This window comes from Lolium rigidum, chromosome 2 (genome assembly GCF_022539505.1).
Source record: "Lolium rigidum isolate FL_2022 chromosome 2, APGP_CSIRO_Lrig_0.1, whole genome shotgun sequence".
Classification (NCBI taxonomy): Eukaryota; Viridiplantae; Streptophyta; class Magnoliopsida; order Poales; family Poaceae; genus Lolium; species Lolium rigidum.
In genome coordinates, this window is record NC_061509.1 from 185,324,231 (window position 1) to 185,346,635 (window position 22,405).

General features: G+C 47.5%; 1 protein-coding gene across 1 annotated transcript; it reads right to left on the reverse strand.

Annotated features, from left to right (window-relative positions):
* Nucleotides 1-15,405: 15,405 nt before the first annotated feature.
* On the reverse strand, nt 15,406-16,605 carry LOC124690388 (acetylajmalan esterase-like). Its single transcript, XM_047223778.1, has one exon. The coding sequence runs from the start codon at nt 16,603-16,605 to the stop codon at nt 15,406-15,408; it is 1,200 nt and encodes a 399-aa protein (XP_047079734.1).
* Nucleotides 16,606-22,405: the final 5,800 nt, after the last annotated feature.

The window sequence follows — 22,405 nt, forward strand, 5'->3', positions numbered from 1 at the left end:
GACGCCGCCGCCGCCAATCCCATCTCGGGGGATTCGGGAGATCGCCTCCCGCACCCCGCCGGTGAGGGGAATCATCTCCCGGAGGTCTCTTCATCGCCATGATCGCCTCCGGATCGATGTGTGAGTAGTCCACCCCTGGACTATGGGTCCATAGTAGTAGCTAGATGGTTGTCTTCTCCTCATTGTGCTATCATGTTAGATCTTGTGAGCTGCCTATCATGATCAAGATCATCTATTTGTAATCCTTCATGTTGTGTTTGTTGGGATCCGATGAATATTGAATACTATGTCAAGTTGATTATCAATCTATCATATATGTTATTTATGTTCTTGCATGCTCTCCGTTGCTAGTAGAGGCTCTGGCCAAGTTGATACTTGTGACTCCAAGAGGGAGTATTTATGCTCGATAGTGGGTTCATGCCTCCATTAAATCTGGGACAAGTGACGTAAAGTTCTAAGGTTGTGGATGTGTTGTTGCCACTAGGGATAAAACATCGATGCTTTGTTTAAGGATATTTGTGTTGACTACATTACGCACCATACTTAATGCAATTGTCTCGTTGTTTACAACTTAATACTCGGAGGGGGTTCGGATGATAACCTGAAAGTGGACTTTTTAGGCATAGATGCATGCTGGATAGCGGTCTATGTACTTTGTCGTAATGCCCTGATTAAATCTCATAGTACTCATCATGATATATGTATGTGCATTGTTATTCCATCTTTATTTGTCAATTGCCCAACTGTAATTTGTTCACCCAACATCTGCTTATCTTATGGGAAAGACACCACTAGTGATCTGTGGACCCCGGTCCTATTCTTTACATCTGAAATACAATCTACTGCAATTATTATTTACTGTTCTTCGCAAACAATCATCATCATCCACACTATACATCTAATCCTTTGTTACAGCAAGCCGGTGAGATTGACAACCTCACCGTTACGTTGGGGCAAAGTTCTCGTGATTGTGTTGTGCAGGTTCCACGTTGGCGCCGGAATCCCCGGTGTTGCGCCGCACTACACTCCGCCGCCATCAACCTTCAACGTGCTTCTTGGCTCCTACTGGTTCGATAAACCTTGGTTTCTTTTCGAGGGAAAACTTGCTACCGTACGTATCACACCTTCCTCTTGGGGTTCCCAACGGACGTGTCGACTGCACGCATCAAGCTCTTTTTCTGGCGCCGTTGCCGGGGAGATCAAGACACGCTGCAAGGGGAGTCTTCCACTTCCAATCTCTTTACTTTGTTTTTGTCTTGCTTTACTTTACTTTATTTTCTGCTTTGTTTGCTCTTTATATCAAAAACACAAAAAAATTACTTGCTAGCTTTACTTTATTTACTGTCTTGTTCTCTATATCAAAAACACAAAAAAATTAGTTACTTGCATTTACTTTATTTACCTTTAGTTTATTTCATCATGTTTCCTCCTAAGTTCATTTTGAAAGACATACCGGTAGGACGGGGGTCTATAATTGGGAGAGATAATATAGAAGAATGTTTCACTCATGTTAGTACCGCCGAAGATTTTGAAGATAGACATTTGGTAGAACTTGCTCCTACTTACGAAATTGCTGTTGCTTCTTTAGTACACATGTTGGAAACTAAATTTGTTAATCTCAATCCTATAATCCAACACATGTTTCTCACACTCGGTGATATGGAGGAAGGGGAAAAGAAAGATTTTGTTTTAGAAACCCTTCTTAAAGAATTTGGTGGTGTAGCAAGAGAGGCTAGAAAGGTCTTTATTAAATATAAGATGCTTGGCTCTTATACCAATTTTGCTAGTATCCATGAAAAGATGGACATGGAGAGAGTAAGGTACACTAATAATATTAATGATGGTGGGGAGATTATCCTTGTAAGCTCCTTGGAATGAATGACACTCTACAAAATAACTATGGTTGACTTGTTCCTGAAAATTTGTTTGACGAGGATAGCAAGCCTAAGAATAATGAAAAGGGAGCCTCTGAAACTCACATAGATAAGATAAAATGCATAGTTGAGAAAACTCCCAACACCTATGTTGATGCTTCATCTCTTGATAATACTTGATACGTACTTTTCGCGCCTAGCTGAAAGGCGTTAAAGAAAAGCGCTTATGGGAGACAACCCATTATTTTACTTCTGCACTTTATTTTATAATTGAGTCTTGGAAGTTGTTATTACTGTAGCAACCTCTCCTTATCTTTATTTTATTGCATTGTTGTGCCAAGTAAAGTCTTTGATAGTAAAGCCAATACTAGATTTGGATTGCTGCACAGGAACAGATTTCTTGCTGTCACGAATTTGAGCAGTAGTCTCTGTAGAAAAATTAAAAAAATCTGCCAATTTACGTGCGTGATCCCCAGATATGTACGCAACTTTCATTCAATTTGGGCATTTTCATCTGACCAAGTCTGGTGCCACTTTAAAATTCGTCTTTACGAACTGTTCTGTTTTGACAGATTCTGCCTTTTATTTCGCATTGCCTGTTTTGCTATGTTTGATGGATTTCTTTGTTCCATTAACTTTCACTAGCTTTGTGCAATGTCCAGAAGTGTTAAGAATGATTATGTCACCTCTGAATATATGAATTATGCACTTGACCCTCTAATGAGTTTGTTTCGAGTTTGGTGTGGAGGAAGTTTTCAAGGGTCAAGAGAGGAGGATGATACAATATGATCAAGAAGAGTGAAAAGTCAAAGCTTGGGGATGCCCCCGTGGTTCATCCCTGCATATTTTAAGAAGACTCAAGCGTCTAAGCTTGGGGATGCCCAAGGCATCCCTTCTTCATCGACAACCTATCGGGTTCCTCTAGTGAAACTATATTTTTATTCCGTCACATCTTATGTGCTTTACTTGGAGCGTCTGTTTGTTTTTATTTTTGTTTTTGTTTGAATAAAATCGGATCCTAGCATTCTTTGTTTGGGAGAGAGACACGCTCCGCTGTTTCGTATGAACACATGTGTTCTTAGCTTCATTTTTAATGTTCATTGCGAAAGTTGAACTACTTCATTCATTGTTATATGGTTGGAAACGGAAAATGCCGCATGTGGTAAATGGTTTAATGTCTTGAATAATTTGATACTTGGCAATTGTTGTGCTCATATAGATCTTGTTTAAGCTCCTGCATCATGTACCTTGTACCCATTAATGAATAACTACATAGAGTTTGTTAAAATTTGGTTTGCATGATTGATCTCTAGAGTCTAGATATTTTCTGGTTAAGGTGTTTGAACAACAAGGAGACAATGTAAAGTCTTATAATAGTCACAATATGTTCATATGTGAGCTTTGCTGCACCTTTTATACTTGAGTTTGCTTCAAACAACCTTGCTAGCCTAGCCTCTTATTGAGAGGAATTCTTCTCGTGCATCCAAATCCTTGAGCCAATAACCATGCCATTTGTGTCCACCATACCTACCTACCACATGGTATTTCTCCGACATTCCAAAGTAAATTACTTGAGTGCTACCTTTAAAATTCTATTCTTTGTCTTTGCAATATATAGCTCATATTGCACTTGTTATATTGCTTTGTGTTGACAATTATCCATGAGATAAATATGTTAAAGTTGAAAGCAACAGCTGAAACTTATATCTCCTTTGTGTTGCTTCAATATCTTTACTTTGAATTTATTGCTTTATGAGTAACTCTTATGCAAGTCTTATTGATGCTTGTCTTGAAAGTATTATTCATGAAAAGTCTTTGCTATATGATTCATTTGTTTACTCATTATCTTCATCATTGCTTCGAATCTCTGCATTCATCTCATATGCTTTACAATAGTATGATCAAGATTATGATAGCATATCACTTCAGAAATTATCTTTGTTATCGTTTACCTACTCGAGGGCGAGTAGGAACTAAGCTTGGGGATGCTTGATACGTCCCAAACGTATGTATAATTTCTTATGTTCCATGCTACTTTTATGATGATACTCACATGTTTTATACACATTATATGTCATTATTATGCATTTTCCGGCACTAACCTATTGACGAGATGCCGAAGAGCCAGCTTGTTGTTTTCTGCTGTTTTTGGTTTCAGAAATCCTAGTAAGGAAATATTCTCGGAATTGGACGAATCAACGCCCAGGGTCCTATTTTTCCACGAAGCTTCCAGAAGTCCGAAGAGGAAACGAAGTGGGGCCACGAGGTGGCGACACAACAAGGCGGCGCGGCCCAAGCCCTGGCCGCGCCGGCCTGTTGTGTGGGCCCCTCGTGACGCCCCTTGACCTGCCCTTCCGCCTACTTAAGGTCTTCGTCGCGAAACCCCCAGTACCGAGAGCCACGATACGGAAAACCTTCTAGAGACGCCGCCGCCGCCAATCCCATCTCGGGGATTCAGGAGATCGCCTCCGGCACCCCGCCGGAGAGGGAATCATCTCCCGGAGGTCTCTTCATCGCCATGATCGCATCCGGATCGATGTGTGAGTAGTCCACCCCTGGACTATGGGTCCATAGCAGTAGCTAGATGGTTGTCTTCTCCTCATTGTGCTATCATGTTAGATCTTGTGAGATGCCTATCATGATCAAGTCATCTATTTGTAATCCTTCATGTTGTGTTTGTTGGGATCCGATGAATATTGAATACTATGTCAAGTTGATTATCAATCTATCATATATGTTATTTATGTTCTTGCATGCTCTCCGTTGCTAGTAGAGGCTCTGGCCAAGTTGATACTTGTGACTCCAAGAGGGAGTATTTATGCTCGATAGTGGGTTCATGCCTCCATTAAATGCGGGACGATGACGAGAAAGTTCTAAGGTTGTGGATGTGCTGTTGCCACTAGGGATAAAACATCGATGCTTTGTCTAAGGATATTTGTGTTGATTACATTACGCACCATACTTAATGCAATTGTCTCGTTGTTTACAACTTAATACCGGAGGGGGTTCGGATGATAACTCGAAAGTGGACTTTTTAGGCATAGATGCATGCTCGGATAACGGTCTATGTACTTTGTCGTAATGCCCCGATTAAATCTCATAGTACTCATCATGATATATGTATGTGCATTGTTGTGCCTTCTTTATTTGTCAATTGCCCAACTCGTAATTTGTTCACCCAACATCCGCTTATCTTATGGGAGAGACACCACTAGTGATCTGTGGATCCCGGTCCTATTCTTTACATCTGAAATACAATCTACTGCAATTGTTCTTTACTGTTCTTCGCAAACAATCATCATCATCCATACTATACATCTAATCCTTTGTTACAGCAAGCCGGTGAGATTGACAACCTCACTGTTACGTTGGGGAAAAGTTCTGTGATTGTGTTGTGCAGGTTCCACGTTGGCGCCGGAATCCCTGGTGTTGCGTCGCACTACACTCCGCCGCCATCAACCTTCAACGTGCTCCTTGGCTCCTACTGGTTCGATAAACCTTGGTTTCTTTCTGAGGGAAAACTTGCTACTGTACGCATCACACCTTCCTCTTGGGGTTCCCAACGGACGTGTCGACTGCACGCATCATACATCACCAAAGGACTCAACATCAACATCTGCAGTTCATCAGTTCATCCACAAACCAACCATCACTGGAACACCATGGTGACATAAAACTGAAGAACAACATCTGGAGCTAGGAGGAGAATGGAAAGCTTTAACCACAAGATCAAGAAAACCATCACAGAAGAAAAACACTATGTCTAGAAGCTGGAGAAAGGTATACTTGATACCTGGAAAGGATCCAGAGGATCCAATCCATCAATATGCATGCTCAAATCACACCAATGAGCAGATGGTCAAAAGGTATTAGTCATCACTTCGTATAGACCAAGTGATGCTAGCAATATTTGAGGCAAACAAAAATTGGAGTGCCCAGTAGATGCAGATATGCAAAATAGTACGAAATACAAGCATATCCAAGTATAAACCAGATACACACAAATCTTTGACAGCCACATACACCACCTAGCTATTAAACCATCAGAAACCCTTATTTTCTTCATAAAACAATCATAGTGGCATTCATATGTATGATACCCTACTGTGAGGATCTCTATTAATAAAAACCAACAGTTTATCCATCAAGGTGAGCAACCAGTAGCAATAGCAAGAGCTACTGAGGTCACATCAAACCTAGTAAGCCACAACCATAGCATCAATCATCATAATATGGATAGATTCAGATTGTGATGAATATTAATCCAACAATAGTTGGCATCCATCCATTCTTCTCAAACAAACTGAATCATTACCAATACACAGTTCATCAATAAATAATTACAGTGATTATCCTTACACAGCAAGCAACCATAGTTCAATTAGTAACAATAACAACACCAAATGATCAAGTTTACAGTAGCATGACTTGCACATGACACTCTAGTGAAGGCAAAGCTCCAGCAAAGAAATCAAGACTTCCATGCAGTGATTAACAGGCAACATCTGCAAGTATTGGAGCCACATTTCAACTTCTGTGTCCATACAATGTAGTAGCAGTTAATCTAAAACCTGTCTAGACATCAATTGCAACCAGGCACAAGTGATAAGTGAATCATCCAGTGCCTAGAACCATATAATTGCTAGGAACCAGTCATAATAGCAAGCTAATCAAACTAGATAGCCTTATTGATCAGCAGATAGGGATTACAGGGAACCCAACCAAGCAAGAACCTGAGATGAACACTTGAGCAAGCTCAAATTTATCTCTGGAACCACTAGAAATATCAAAATGGCTTGGTACTACAAGAAATTCACAGCATATAGACTATCCAAAGAGAGGATTTCGTAGAAGCTTGCGAGCGAGCAAGGCATTCCTGCATGTCGTCGGGGTCGGCGGAGAAATCTACCTCGGACGGGTCGGCGGAGTCGGATTCATCGAAGGTGGGCACGTCGTCGGGGCTGTTGATCTTGAGCCCCGCCTCCTTCCTCTCCTGCCTCTCCCGGTTCTTCTTGTTCTTCTTCTTGCGCCGCCGCATCTGCGCCTCCGTCTCGTGCGCACGCTTCTTGCTCGCCGGTGCAGCCGCTGTGGATCCGAATCTTGCTGTCCGGCCCCAAGCGGAGCTCAGATCTGGGGCAGCTCCGGCCGCCGATAGTGTGGCCAACTGGGTGTCCTCAACCGCCGCCTCCTTGCCCTTCCCCTCCTTCCCCTTCCCCCTATCCATGGACGAGCGCGAGCGAGCACGAGCGAGAGCACGAGCGAGAGCGAGAGCGAGCCGTGCTGTTCTTGACCTAGGGTTTTTTTTCCCAATTTGGGGATTGCTTTGGATGGATGTGCTGAAGAGGACAGGGGAGACAGATTTATATATCTCGGCGGTTCCGTCGTGGCCGCGCGTGGACACGTAGGCGTATAATACATAGCGGTATGGGTCATACGGGCTTGTACGTGGGCTGATACGAACCCAGCCAAACCCGAAGTACACAGGAGATGACGATCATGCCCCCAGACCCGAAGCGGTATGAACGAATCCTAACCGTCCATGTGTTTTCGCGATTTGGCGAGTTTGTGGTGGGTGCGTACGGAAGCAAAAGCGTTTGAATTTCTCATTTGTTTGCCAATGTTATGTTGTCTTCTATCAAAACTGTCAAGGCTGTTCGGAAATGATCAGAACATTAGAGATCCAGCGTTTTCTCGAAAGTCACGAGCACAAACGAAAATATTGATTAACTAAGTGAAGCATTATTTGTTGCCCAAAGGATCATGGAGGGTGGGGCTAAAGATATTTGATATAAGAAAATCTGCCTACTCTGTAAATAGATGTCTAATCTATTGAATGAGGAGGAAGTATGGCAAGAGTTGTCACGTAAAAAACTATCTCTTTAAAAAAAATTGTTACAAATGAATACTAAACAATATTCTTCACTTGAGAGGTAAGGAATTTTTTTATTTTGCATGTTCTTTTTCAGTAGGGAATGAGAATGATACTCGGATCCAAGAAGACTTATGGTTGGGAGATATGACTTTCTACCAAGACGTTTAAACCTTTATTTTGACATGCCAGTCGTTTGTGAGAACGTGTTCGCTTTTTACGACATTGACGGGCGGACCGCCTGTGACTGTAAACTCTGACGGGTTTTCGTAGTCACCTATCAGAATGATGGCCATCGACCTTTTTGTGAACGCTACCCCGAACACACATGTGAAGTCCCCGGGGATTTTTCGGCTTGGAGCGGTGCTCTCTCGGAAATTTATCCGGACATTCCGTTCTCGATAGCCGGGTGTATTACTGAGAATTTCACTTTTGATGCATCAATCAGTGATTTTATCCGGAGGGAGTACTACCCAACGACAACAAAATCGACCCGATCGATGCTGATCCTACTAATGGAGTCGCGCAAGAACATCCTACATCAGCAAACAAACGACTCGCTAATCATGCATACCGTATCAATAGATTTGTAATATTGCAATCGCCAGTTGAGAACTTGCCTTCGACGACGGACGTAGTGCCATGTTGCAAGTAGCAGCTTGTTGTTGCTGCGCAGAACGTGCGGCGAGAACATTAGCGTGGGAATCTCCATTATCCCAGAGAAACTTAGCCAACCCGTTGGTGACAGCAAATCTCCCATGCACATGGCGAAAGCTCAGGTTTGGATATATCCTCCGGGGCTCCGGCTCCGCTGCATGCTCCGACAATTTAGTTGCTTGACGAATCGTGCTTTCGGTTCATGTTCTTCAGGCTGCGCGCTAGTATTCAAATCATCCGATGAGGGATCATGTTCTTTTCTCGAACAAGGATCATGTTCATTTCTCGATCAGGATCAGGTTCTTCTAGTTTCCCGGATAGATACTGAGATAATGCATGCATGTTCAATCGCCATGATCGATACAGATTTACTCTTGCTACCATCAGGATAGATCTGTCCTCTTCCTCGGTTTCCCCCTACGTATATGGGATATTTTAAGAAATAAGCATATTTCTTCGTAGCGGGATCAGGGGAAAGAATAGGAAAGACAATTTCACTATATTTCTTACCGGAAACAGGACCTATCACAAATAAAAAAAATTATCGGGACGATAACTCTGAAAAGAGAGATTTCCTATCTTTTCTTTCAACTCAGGGGAAATACGGTCGGGTGGCGCTAATTCGAATCCCTCAGGCAAAATAAGAACAGCGCCCACATTCAACCCTCCCTTTTTTCCATTAAAAAGAAACAAGACCTTAGCAAGCTAGTCTGACTTGAAGATCGCATGTAGTAGTTGGCTAGGCGTGGTTTTCATTTCAAAGTAACTAGCAGTGGCCTATAAAATTAGTTCCTGCTTGAAACTGAAAATGATTTTCCTGCGGGAATGGTGTTTTGGCACCCGGGAGCATATGCTCCCGGTTATTAAACTTCATTTTAAATACACTTTTAAAATGTTGAAAAATTTAAACACAAAATTTAGTGGGTACATTTTGAAATTCTACAGTTTCACAAAATGGTTCCACAGAAAATCGACATTTTGAGTGTCATTTGTAAAAAAGACAAATTTTGATGTAGAAAAAGGTTGTGTACGAGACGTTTTGTTTCTCTTTTTCATACAAGTCATAAAAAATGTCGGTTTTTCGTAAAACTTGATGTGCGCACGTAAAATGTCGATACGTAAGCGAGAAAATTTTTGTACGAATTTTTTCGACATTTCAAAATTGTTTTTCGGGTGGCAGGCTCCTGTGTGCCGAATTGAATTTCTGTTTTCTTACGGAGTACAGTACAGAGTGTGCGTCTTGCCAGGCTTGCCGCCGTGCGCCCCCGCGGGCTGCTCCGCACCGCTCGGCCGGCCGGCGCACCATGATCCCCCCTTGCCGAGCGCCAGCGCGGCGGCACGTTGTGCTGTGCGATCGCCGCAACGGCCGGCACCATGATCCCCCTTTCGCGTGCGTCGCCGCCGTCCGTCCTAGCGGGCGATTTGCACAAAAATAACCTAAAACTGAAAGAAAAGCACAGACTGACCCTCCGGCGAAACTATTTCACCCATCTAACCCTTTTGTGTGGCGCCCCACGCATCGGCGCCACACATGCCAGTGTGGCGCCCTCTCGCCGGCGCCACACACCCAGCCGACGTGGCGCCCGCGACGCTGAGCTGGTGCGCCCATCCAACGTGGCAGCATGTGTGGCGCCCCTCCCATCGGCGTCACACATGCCCTTACAATTGCCCAAAACATACTGTAAGACAATTCGTCTGGGACTTAGCCGTTTTTGCGAGGCTCTATGTGTGGCGCCGATGTCACGGGCGCCACACTAGCATGTGTGGCGCCAATGCCACGGGCGCCACACATCCACTTAAGTGTGGCGCTCGCTGACATAGGCATCCCCAATGGGCCTGCCGAAGATAGTACCCGGGGTTTACTGAAGGCCCACTACTCGAAGAATAAGAAGATTCGGAAGCCCAAGATATTGTTAAGGAAAGCTAGAGTTGTAATAGGAAGTAATATTTGTAATCTTGCGGGAGGAGTTAGAAACCTACCCGAACTCTGTAACCTGTACGATATGAATCCCTCGACACCACCTCCTATATAAGGGGGGGTCGAGGGACAAAGAGATCATCGAATCATTGTCTCTCAAACCCTAGTTTTTACATCGTCGAGTACTTTTCGGCTGAAACCTTCGAGATCTACTTGCCCTCTACATCTAACAAAACCCTAGTCTACAACGTAGGCATTGACAAGTTAATCCCTTGTCAATTGGCGCCGTCTGTGGGATCTAGAGGTTGCAAGGAGCTGATCTCGATGGCACGTCCAGAATCGTCGACTTCGTCGGTGGCTAGCAATGCAATGGATCGAGGTAAACAGGAAAAAACTGATCTACATATACTCCCATCGGGAGAGCAATATAAGTCATCTCTGACTCAATAAAATGTGCCATTCCATCAGCCGAATAAGCACTCGACAATATATTCTCAGAACGCCGAAGTTGCGATCAATTTCTGAATGCCGCAAAACTTTGCGAAGGTAAGACCCCAGATCTATTCTATGAAGCGTGGCGCCGTCTCTGACGTCGGTTTGCTACTTTTATCCGTATCAACAGATACGAAGAAAAATCCTAACGGACGCGTTAGGTACCCGATAAATATGATCGGGACTCGACTGAATGGTAAGACCTTAAGCGGCACCTCGTCGAAGTTTACACCGGTATCCCGAAATCATGTCCGGGACGTGATTTTGAAGTAGGTTTTTGCGGATTGCCACTAGAGCAGTTAACTAGTACCTGATCCGTCAGATGAACTAGCCCCAACTACCATTATCCCTGTACAATATAGAAATTTATATGAAGAAATATAGAAAAGTTTAAGTTGTCGAGTAAAAATAAACAGTGGAGATTTTCCCCGACTCTACGATTCAAGCAAAATCTCGGGAGCTACTGACATAGGCATCCCCAATGGGCCTGCCGAAGATAGTACCCGGGGTTTACTGAAGGCCCACTACTCGAAGAATAAGAAGATTCGGAAGCCCAAGATATTGTTAAGGAAAGCTAGAGTTGTAATAGGAAGTAATATTTGTAATCTTGCGGGAGGCGTTAGAAACCTACCCGAACTCTGTAACCTGTACGATATGAATCCCTCGACACCACCTCCTATATAAGGGGGGGTCGAGGGACAAAGAGATCATCGAATCATGTCTCTCAAACCCTAGTTTTTACATCGTCGAGTACTTTTCGGCTGAAACCTTCGAGATTTACTTGCCCTCTACATCTAACAAAACCCTAGTCTACAATCCGTAGGCATTGACAAGTTAATCCCTTGTCACACGCGCCCGCCCCAGCCCGACCAGACCTCATCTTCTCTCTTCTTTCTTCTCTGCTCCCACGAAACCGCCGCCGCCCGCCTCCCCTTCGCCCCCCCACCAAATCGACCAAGGAATCGTCAGATCTATCCGGCCAACTTCTTCCTCCTCCATTCCTCAAGGTATTCCCCTTTGATTCCCTCCGATTCATGCACTAGTATTGGTGGATTTGGTAGATTTGGGTATGAACCCTAGACATGGAAATTTATGTTGGTGGATTTGGATATGAACCATTGATATGGAAATCAATGTTGGTGGAATCTACATTATAGTATATGTGTTTGAACCAAAGATTTGTTGGAACCCTAGATATGAAATTTTACATATGTATGTGTTGAAATCCTATGTATGTATGTGTTGAAATGTCTAATATTTGCCTAGCAAATGCATTCAAATTTGTTACATATGCCTAGCAAATGCCTATTCAAATTTGTTGCATTCAAATGTGTGTATGTATGGGTGATTCGAAAGTTAGATATATTGTCTTACATATGTATGTATGTGGTGAAAGGCAAAATTGGAGCTTAGCAAATGCATTCTATTGTCTTACATATGTCTATTATGTATGTATGTATGTATGTATGTATGTATGTATGTGGCGAAATTCATATGTGTGATGTATTTGGATATGAACTCTCATGTATGTGTGATGTATAGGTGATTCGAAAGTTAGATATATTCTCATGTATGTGTTGCTCATTTTTGTTAGTGGAATGACTCATAATATGGTTGTGTAAACATGTAGGATGGTGTGGCTTCTGGATGAAGAGTACGACAGGGAGCACCGAGCTGTTCATATGAAGAACCGCAGGTATGGACTATTTTGTTGCTGTCAAACATGTTCTTACTAATTTCAAATTTTGTAATCTCATGTGTTCATGTTTGTGAAGATTCCTCCTGACGACGACTTGATTCTGAGTCAAAGCATACCTCCAAAGCATACCTCCAAGTAAGCCCCACGGTCAGCTTACCAGTTGAAGCTAAGGGGCAATGCTCCAAAACGGTACACTCCGGAAGATTATGTCAACCGAGGAAAGAAGGTTGTCACTGAGGAGGATGATGGGCCGGTGCGGAGATCATCTTTGTCGAGGATGAGGAACGACGAGCCGTTCTCTTCAGAGGAGGAGGAGCGGGAGGAGCAGGAGGAGCACCAGGAGCAGCAGCAGCAACAAGAGCCACGGCAGCGGACGAAGAGGATGGCCGTCCGGAAGCAGCCAGTGAGGACGACACTAGGATGTGCTCCGTGTTGTTGTGAACTATATCTTCATAAGTATCGAATTGTGAACCCTATGTCATTTCAAACAATGTTTGTAATGCTACTAGTTGTTTGAATTTACTTGCTACGATGTAGACTACATCTTCTGATATTGCTACTTGTTGTGTATGTTCTGAGATTGGTACTTGCTGTGTCCAATGAAAACTGTTGGAGTTTGGTAGGATTTTTCTGGTTTTTAACACAAGTCAATGAGTGGCGCCCTTCACAGTGGCGCCACACTGCACCGTGTGGCGCCCACGGCATCGGCGCCACACATGCCAACTTATATCCAGTATTGGGTCGAAAACATCCAGGGGTTCCGGACGATAAGTTCTTAGCCGTTTTGGCGATGCTCTTTGTGTGGCGCCCGTGGCATCAACGCCACACATGCTAGTGTGGCGCCCGTGGCATCGGCGCCACACATAGAGCCTCGCAAAAACGGCCAAGTCCCGGACGAATTGTCTTACAGTATGTTTTTGGGCAATTGTAAGGGCATGTGTGGCGCCGATGGGAGGGACGCCACACATGCTGCCACGTCGGATGGGCGCACCAGCTCAGCGTCGCGGGCGCCACATCGGCTGGGTGTGTGGCGCCGACAGGAGGGGCGCCACACTGGCATGTGTGGCGCCGATGCGTGGGGCGCCACACAAAAGGATTAGATGAGTGAAATAGTTTCGCCGAAGGGTCAGTCTGTGCTTTTCTTTCACTTTTGGGTTATTTTTGTGCAAATCGCCGCGTCGTGGCCTCCGTTTCGGATTTGGGCCTGGCGAACCAGAACGAGACAGACATGGACGGCTGCGCCACGCGTTCTTCGGCTTCGGCCCGCGATACCGGCTGGCCATGCTGGTTCCGCCGCTGCTGGGCTCCATTTTGCTGCGCGGCTGCTTTGCTCGGTACCTTTTTTCCTTCCTTTCTTTCTTTCTTCTCTGGACAAAAAAGAAGTTGCCTTGGTTCTTAGATGAACAAATGACCAATTTAAAGTGATTTTTTGGCTCTTGAGTGCATTCATATGCTTCCTTTATTTTAAAATGCATGTTTGATATATTTTAAAATGTTAAAAAAATTAAAAGAAAAAATCATGTGTACATCTTCATGTGTTACGTGCGTATAAAGTCTTCCCATGAAAAATCGAGTTGTTGTTTGGGCTGTGTAAAACAATAAAATTTGGTGATTAAAATAAAGCTTTTTCTAAAACATGTTATGTCCTTTTTACATCGACCATAAAAGACAGAAATAGAAAACATAAAACAAACCTTTTTTCGACCCCGCATACCAAACAGGCAGCTGTGCCGATCCGCCTACGCCAACGTAGGAATGTGGGCGTCATAATTTCTTTAAGCGAGAACATCATATGAACGAGACTTGATCAATAGGTATTACCCGAGAGAGAAAATATATAGACATGATCATTAGGTGCCAACAAAACCACTTCAAAACTTTGTCATGTACACTTATCACCAAAACGTACAAACATGGAAGATTAACATTAAACCGGGCCTAGTTAGGGTTCTAAGCGAGATAAAACTTGTTGAGATACCATTGGTAGACTTAATGCTTTTGGGTTAACCTGAAACGGATCGTAATCTCGTTGTTAGAACGGCAGTACTAACTAGACTTTGGAGAGTTTCCATGGCGATGACCATGGCCTTCTTGTGTTGTGGAACTTGTCGAGGAAGATGTCCAGGAACCCTTTACATTGAGGAATGTGGGCTCCTTGTCGAGGTAGTTGTACAGAACACCATTGGCACTGGCTTGTGGTAGTCGTCGTTTTCCAACGCTTGAACAACACTTTAGGATCAGGTCGTTTAAGTTGGTTTAGGAAGCCTCTAACCAAGTCGCATTATATCTCTCTTAGTTGTTAGCCAAGTTCTATTCCAACAATTGTATGCAATTTCAGAAAATCAATATCTCATTGAACTCAATGACCTGAGAAATGACCTCACGACAAGGATTACTAGTCGACAAATCGAGCCAAGTCGCCAGGCTACCGACTCATAGATTAGTCGTTAAAAAAAGACATGTACTGCTAGTACATATATTCTGGCCACCAACGGCGGCAGCCTGGTTCTAGGTGAGGCGGCTCGTTCTGGAGTAAGCCTAGCTAGTGTTCTAACTTTCCATCAGCTGAGCGCCTCACTTATTCATGTTCAAATAGAGTCAATCGATTCAAATACTAAGAGTAATCTAGATTATCTACGACTAGTCGCTCGACTGCTGGACTTTACGAACTAGTCGAATCGAACAAGCTAATCGACAATCAAGTTAGGACTCATAGACTAGTCGAGTGACTAGTCTAGAGTACTCATAATCCATGCCTCACGAAACACAATTGTTATTGCTTACATTGGTGTGCTACACAGAAGTCAACACTAACCATCGTCCCAGAAAAGAAAAAAGGATACAAATGCATAACATTGCGAGGAAACTCGAAACTGACCACACACTAGCTGACCATCTACTGACGCGGGAAATTGACTGGCGCTGGGGACGCTAGGCCTCTGTGGTAGAGCAGCTCGGCCATCACCTTGTACGAGTGCTGCGTCAGGTGGACGCCGTCCCAGCTGAGGTACTCGTCGGGCCTTGCGCACACCGTCGTCCCCGTCGCGCCGCACATCCTGTCCATGTCGACGTTGTACGCGCCACCGCCGGCGCCGCAGCATGCCTTGAACGCAGAAGTCGCGTTGAAGCCCATCGTTGACGCGCTCCTGAGCATCTGCACGTAGGCGGTGAAGTAGTCGGCGTAGGCGATCGTCGCGGACGGGTACATGCGGCGCAGCTCGCGGATGCCCTGCTGCAGCAGCACGTTGTGCATCTGCGCGAACAGGTTGAGGCCGATGAGGCAGCCATTGCCGTCGTAGGAGGACTTGTCCTGTTCGTTCACCGTGCTCAGGTAGCTCGGCACGCACCCGAGCGGGAAGTTGCCCGGGATCACCACCCGCGTGGCGCCCATGTCGAGCACCTCCTTGGCGGCGCTCGTGATGGAGTTGACGACCTGCGGGACGAGGACCAGCGACTCCACCGCGCCGGTCAGCATGTGGCCGATGTTGTAGAGGCCGCTGTTGTTGGCCTGAGGGCGGTTCGTGGCGAATGCGTAGTTGTAGTCGTTCCCGCCGATCTCGCCGACCATGACCAGCGATTTCGACAGCTTCTCGCGCATCTCCGTAGAGGATTTCGTGGTGTTGGCCATGAAATCCTTGAACCGTTGGAGCTGCACGCTCAGGGAGCTGTTGGTGTGGGCCATGTTCACCCCCATCTTCGCGAGGGACGCCGTGTCGAGGGCGGTGGCGCCCGTGACCGCGAAGTTGACGCCATGGGTGAAGTCGGCGCCCTTGTCGAGGTACGGGCTAAGAAGCGGCAGTCCGAGATCCTTGGCGAGGAAGTCGATCATGAGGTATCCATCCGAGCAACGCCCAGTCGCCCCGCCGATGGCTGAGCCGTAGGGAAGCCCACCCGTGCGCTCCATCATCCCCACGGCGCCTTCCCGGACGAAGTTCCCCGTGTCCGATATCGAGTCCCCGAAGTTGTATATCGCGGTGATGCCGTCAACCGTTCTTGGCGCCGACGAAGGTGCTGGGGAGGGTGGGTCGGGCCTCCCGAGGCAACCGACGAGGAGGAGGAAGGCGACCAGGAACCGGAGGAGGCCCTTCGCCGCCATTGCTGCACCTCTACTGCTCGCTCTGTACGCCCGTGTTACCGTGTTGTATCGGCGGCGGTGGTTTCGGTGTGGAGAAGATTGTGGCAATGGGCCCCTATTTATGCCGGCTGGCTGCTCCCGACTTCCACCTCAGCTCGGGCAAAGTGACCACCGTGCAGTTCAGAGACGGATTAGGAGATCTAGCATACCTTAAAGAAACCGAAAAAACAGCAGAGGGTATCGGCAACCGATCCTGTGCAACGGCCTTGCCGTCTCGGTGACGGCACGCAGCAAGATGTACGGCTGCACGCGCGTAGCTGCTATGCAAATCAATGTTGACACGAAGAGTCAGCATGATTACGAATTTTTTTTTTCCTTTCATTGGTAATACTCCATACATAACCACTAGGGGTGCATCATAATTTCCGGAACAAATTCGTTTCCCAATCCGGTCAAGAAAATCCATAATCGGTTTGAAGGAATGAAATCCGACGAAATAAAGATACTAATTTGATTCCGAACTTGACACCAGATATAGGAATATGATATGGTATTCTAAATAGCACTGGGATATCCGTATCCGGAAATAATTTAGAATTATCTAATGGTTTCTATCCAAATAATTTGATTTTCATCCGAAATGTTGAAGCCAATAGAGGAGCATATTAACACATGGGCATGCGATCTCTGTTGTAGATTTCCCCATTTGGACAGTGCATTTGTCGGGGTGTGAAATAATTGCACACCCTAAGAGCATCTCCAGTCGCGTCCCTCAAAGTGTCCCCTAAACCGCGTCGGATTGGGCGTTTGGGGGGGACGTGTTTCGTTCGTGCCGCGTTTGGGGGACGTCGCTCCCCAGCCGCGTCCCCTAAACACCGCCCCCAAACATTAATATACTCTTTTTTTATTTTTTTGCATTTTTATTTCAATAAAAAGAAGTAATATTCCACAAACTAATACATAATTGGGAACGTGATTTACACGAAGACATAATTTGGAACATGGTTTTCCACAAACTAATACATAGTTTGAACCATGGTGGACACAAATATAAAATATTGCAAAAAAACTAAACCCAACTATGCCGTGCATCGAAGGTTTCTTGTGTTCGCTGCTAAGAAAGAACACTCGAGGGCACACCTAGTCACCCAAACTGGAAAATCCAGCGGGAGATGGTGCCCTTGTTGGTTCTACCGAGGAAGAACATCCAGAAACCTCCGTGCACGTATTCGCTGCGAAGAAACAACACTCTTCAGTAGTCATCCTCCTCGTCGGTGCTATCGCCGTGGTAGTCCCGGCGGCAGCGCGTCTCGTCGAAGACCTTGACGCTCATGTCCCTGTCGCCAAAGTAGGAGAACAGGAGGATGAAGCCGGCTTCGAGGCTGTGGTGGCGCGCGAACTTCTCCCAGCCGATGTGGAGGTACATCTTGCCGCGCGCGTCATAGATCATGTCGACGATCCACCGGTAGTAGCCGCACGAAGCCTCCCGCAGATGCATCGTGCCCGGGCGGTCGTCGTCGGCGACGTACTCGGCGAAGGAGTCTGGCAGCCTCTGGATGCCGCGTGGGTCGCCCTTAAGGACGAGGACGATACCCGCCTCCACGTCCATCTCCGACGATGAAGACGACGGCGTGGAAGGCGACGGCGAGCGTGCAGCTCTGCCGCGGCCACGACCACGACCGCGAGCTTGGCCTCCGCCTCTCCCAGCCATGGCGTCGACTCTTGTTGAGATGGTGGCGGCTAGGGTTGGGGAGAGAGGCGCTAGGGTTTGTGTGTGAGAGGAACGATGAGAGGCGGCCCTTTTTATAGGCTGGAGGGAGGCGGGGGAGCGGTGGCGCTCATTAACGCCGGCACGCAGAGCTAGGCGTGATGAGACGCGTCGCTGCGCCTCTGCGGGAACTGCACCGTCGTTGCGCGCCAATAACTTCCGTCGCGAGGTAGGCGACGGTTAGGTTAAAATTTATTGTGCCGCTGACGGGTCGGGCCCGCGTCGCTTCGCCTCGCTTTTTGTTGTGTCTGGCGTCCCCGGTGTGTCCCCTGTGGGGCGGAGACGGGCTCGGGCGCCGGACACTGTATCGGGGCGCGCCGGACAAAAACGGGTTTGGGGGACGCGGCTGGAAGCGTTTTCTTGTCCGGCGCGCCCCAAATAGCTTTGGGGGACTCGACTGGAGATGCTCTAAATTAGGAAATTGGGACAAAACTTGCATGGTTCTAGACAATGGTATTGTACATTTGGCTTATGTTGTGGCAAGATTGAGTATGGTAGTGCCATAGCTGTTGATCACCCTCTTGCTCATGGTCTAGACGCTGATCCACACTGTCGTTGCCTAATCGACGGTACCTCGGAAGAGGGATCCTCACGAGGGGGAGAAGAAGTAGGGCCATAGGGCGGAGTGCACACGGGACGGTGGTACGCGATTTACCCAGCTTCGGAACACCTGCACGATGACAGGGCCTATTGCTGCTTGTCTGGAATTATCTAGGCGCTTTCGCGTTGTTACAATGAGTTGTGGTTGTGCCTCTAGGGCTCCCAGGATCCGGCTTATAAAGGCGCACGGATCTAGGGTTTACATGGAGAGTCCTACCCGGATATAGGTTTCCTAACTACGGTACAATGTCTTGCCGTGTACGTCAAGGATCCACCCTTCCATCTATGTCGTACCAGATCCGGGTCCCTTAACAGGCCTCCATGGATCCGGGTTCCTCTTCATGGTCGGTTGGATCCGGCTCCCTGCTCCTGGGCCGGACATCTTCCGTCAGGATCAACAGCAACTGGAACGCTCGATGGGCCACATGCCTCATCACCATCTGTGCCACCCGGGCTTGCCGGATCTAGGCACTGTCGATGGTACACCCATAAAGTATACCCACAACAGTAGCCCCCAGAGTTCTCCGAGTTTCGCCTGATGTTTCCGCCTCGCTAGTCCATCTTGGTCTCCGACAACATTGGTAACGCGGAGAAACTTGAAGAACTCCAACTTCACATTTTCTTCTTTTCCCAACTTTTAGTCGGAAAATGCTCCCATACTGCGGGACTTCATCCATCGAAGATTCGAAATACGTTTCCGGGTTACCCCCTGCTTGCGAATGAGAGCCAACTTATCTTCACGCAATTACCCGGAACCTTAAAAGGCTCAAACGGTTCCGCCAATTCTGGCGCCATTTTTGCGCGATTTGTGCGGTAACTTATCTCTAGCCATTTTTACCGTTTAGGGTTTGGGACACGTGTCACGCATCCAACGGTGCGACGCTTGCGTTCCGACCACAGGATGCGGAGCACGAATCTCGTCCCACCGGCCTATAAATATCCGCCGTCGACCCCTAATCCTCATTCACCCCCCTTTCTACCTCTCTGCGAAGCGCCGCCTCGAGCTTTCTCTCCGCCGTGCCGGAATCTCGCCGGAGTTTCGCCGGAGCTGCTTCGCTACCGCACGGAGTTCGTCCTGTTCTTAACTTCAGCGAGCCACCGCGCAAAAACCTCGTCGCCGGCGACTCCGACCACCGCGGACTCCATCACGGTGAGTTCTCGAGCTTCGTTCTCGTGCCGTAGTCGGTAGGGATGAACGTTAGGTTGACGACGCTGGATCCGACTAAGGAATGTTTTCCGCCAATATCTTTTCTTCAGATGTCTTCAACGACACCGCCTCCAACCTCTGAACCTATCCTGGCAACCCCAATCTCCTCCGCCCCTCCACCCTTCGTCCCAGTCAGGCTGGATCCTTCAAAGGATTCCGGCAAGGAGGCTGAAGGGACTTCTGCTAACCCGGAGAAAGCCTCCGGGGCGGATCAGGCGGAGCACAAGGCGGAAGAGATCGTCGCCAAAAAATCGAAGGCTCGTCAACGAGACTCTGAAGCCAAGGGAAAATGGTGGCCCTGCACCACCACTGAGATGGAGCTGAAGAACCTCGAGGTGGAGGGCTTCCTGCAACCCGGAAGCTGGAGGTCAGTCCCGAACGCCTTAGCTCCAGCTCCGGAGGACAACGAGATGGTGCTGACGAAAGCACTGGTGGAGCGGGGCTTTTCATTTCCGCCTTCGGACTTCTTCCTGGAGATCCTGAAGATTTATGGGCTCCAACCCCATAACATTTCTCCGAATAGCGTGCTTGCGATCAGCAATCACATCACTCTCTGTGAGGGCCATCTCCGGGTAACTCCCGAGCTCTCCCTGTTCCAATATTACTTCACTGTCAAGAAGGAGAGGATCCGGCAGTCTACCGAGCTAGCAACATGCGGATCCATCACCTTCATGATCCGCCCGGGCCGCGTCTACCCCCACATCGACCGCCACGAATCCGCGCGGTACTGGTCTAGGGGCTTCTTCTACTTGAAGGACGTCTTCGACCCAGCGAGCACAAGGAAATTGCCGCCGTTCAAGAACTGCCCCGCCACCGAGCTTCTGGCATGGTCGCACTGCCCCCACCTCTCCGAGTCGCCCCAGCTCACACGCGCCGTCAGGCGGATCTGCAAGCTAACGGAGGAGGGGCTGACAGGGAAGGACTTGACCCTTTCCTGGTTCACCAAGCGGATCCGGCCGCTCCAACACGAGGACCACCTGATGTTCCGGTACACGGGCGCGACGACCCAATGCGCGCCACAAAAGACAATCTTTCCGCCGACGCCATCGACAAGAGGATCCGGCTCCTCATCAAGATTCCGCGTGAACTTCACGTTCACGTGTGCAACAAAGACATTCACATGAATGGTTCCGGAACCGCGGTACGTCGTCTTGACTTTAGTCCATTGTTTTTCTTCGCATTCAAACTTTTTGTCTAAGTGTTTAACTCTATGCATTAGCTCGATGCCCTTGAAGAAAGTAAACTCGGAACTCTCCTCCGGGTTCCTTCCACCGGCAACACGGATCCGGAAGCTGCATTAGAGGCGGAAGCTCGCGAGGCTCTGCGCCCTCCTAAGAGGAAGAGGCCTGCTCCTTCCAGCCCCGCCGCTAAGCGTGCCCGCGAAGTGCTTAGCACTGCGGCTACCCGGAAAGCGGAGGCGGAAAAGAAGCGCCTCAAGCTGATTAACACCAGCAACAAAGGGCAGCCCGCCATCCAACACTTCTTCAAGCCTTCCGGGTAAGTGTCTGTTTCCGCGTTCCAAGTTCTGGTTTCCCAAGCAAACCCTTACTTAGTTGTTATACTTTTTTCTTTTTACTGAAGCTCCGGAAGCCAGCCCCCCAAGGCTCCAAGGGTCTTGAAGAAAAAGGTCAAGCCGTCTCCGGCTTCGGTTCTGTTACTCCCGAGGTGGAGGTCCCACCCAAGGCTTCGTCTGCCTCCAAGCCGGATCCCAAGGATGTCATCAACCTTGATGACCTTCCGGAAGATCCCGTTGACCACGGCGATTCCGCCAAGGGTGCCTCCTCGTCTGCTCCTCCGCAAGATCAACCAGGCGCCACTTTCGCGGAGCCCACAGAAGAAGAATATGAAGAGAAGGTAAAGCTCGTTCAAGCCACCAACGCGATTCGGGTCGACCCTCGACCGACTCAGTCTCTGCAAAAGCTTACCCTCGCACAGCGCCACGCGGAAGTTCCCGCCATGCTCGAACAAAGTTTGGGGGAAGCCGGACGAGGAGATGCAAGAGCTCGCCGATCCGGAGGACGGTCCGAGAGTGTTTTTGCCAAGCACAAGGAAGTGCGGCGAGTAATACTAGCCCCCAAGCATTGGGTCGGACATTTCCGTGTAACATGTGTTAGCCGATGCTTTCTCAAGATGTACCTTAGGCGGAAATTTAAAATTTTATACCTCCAAGACTTTGAATTCCTCGCCAGCCCCCAAGATTTTAAATATCCGGCTAACTCCTCTCCGCTTCTCGAGACCACGCGGAA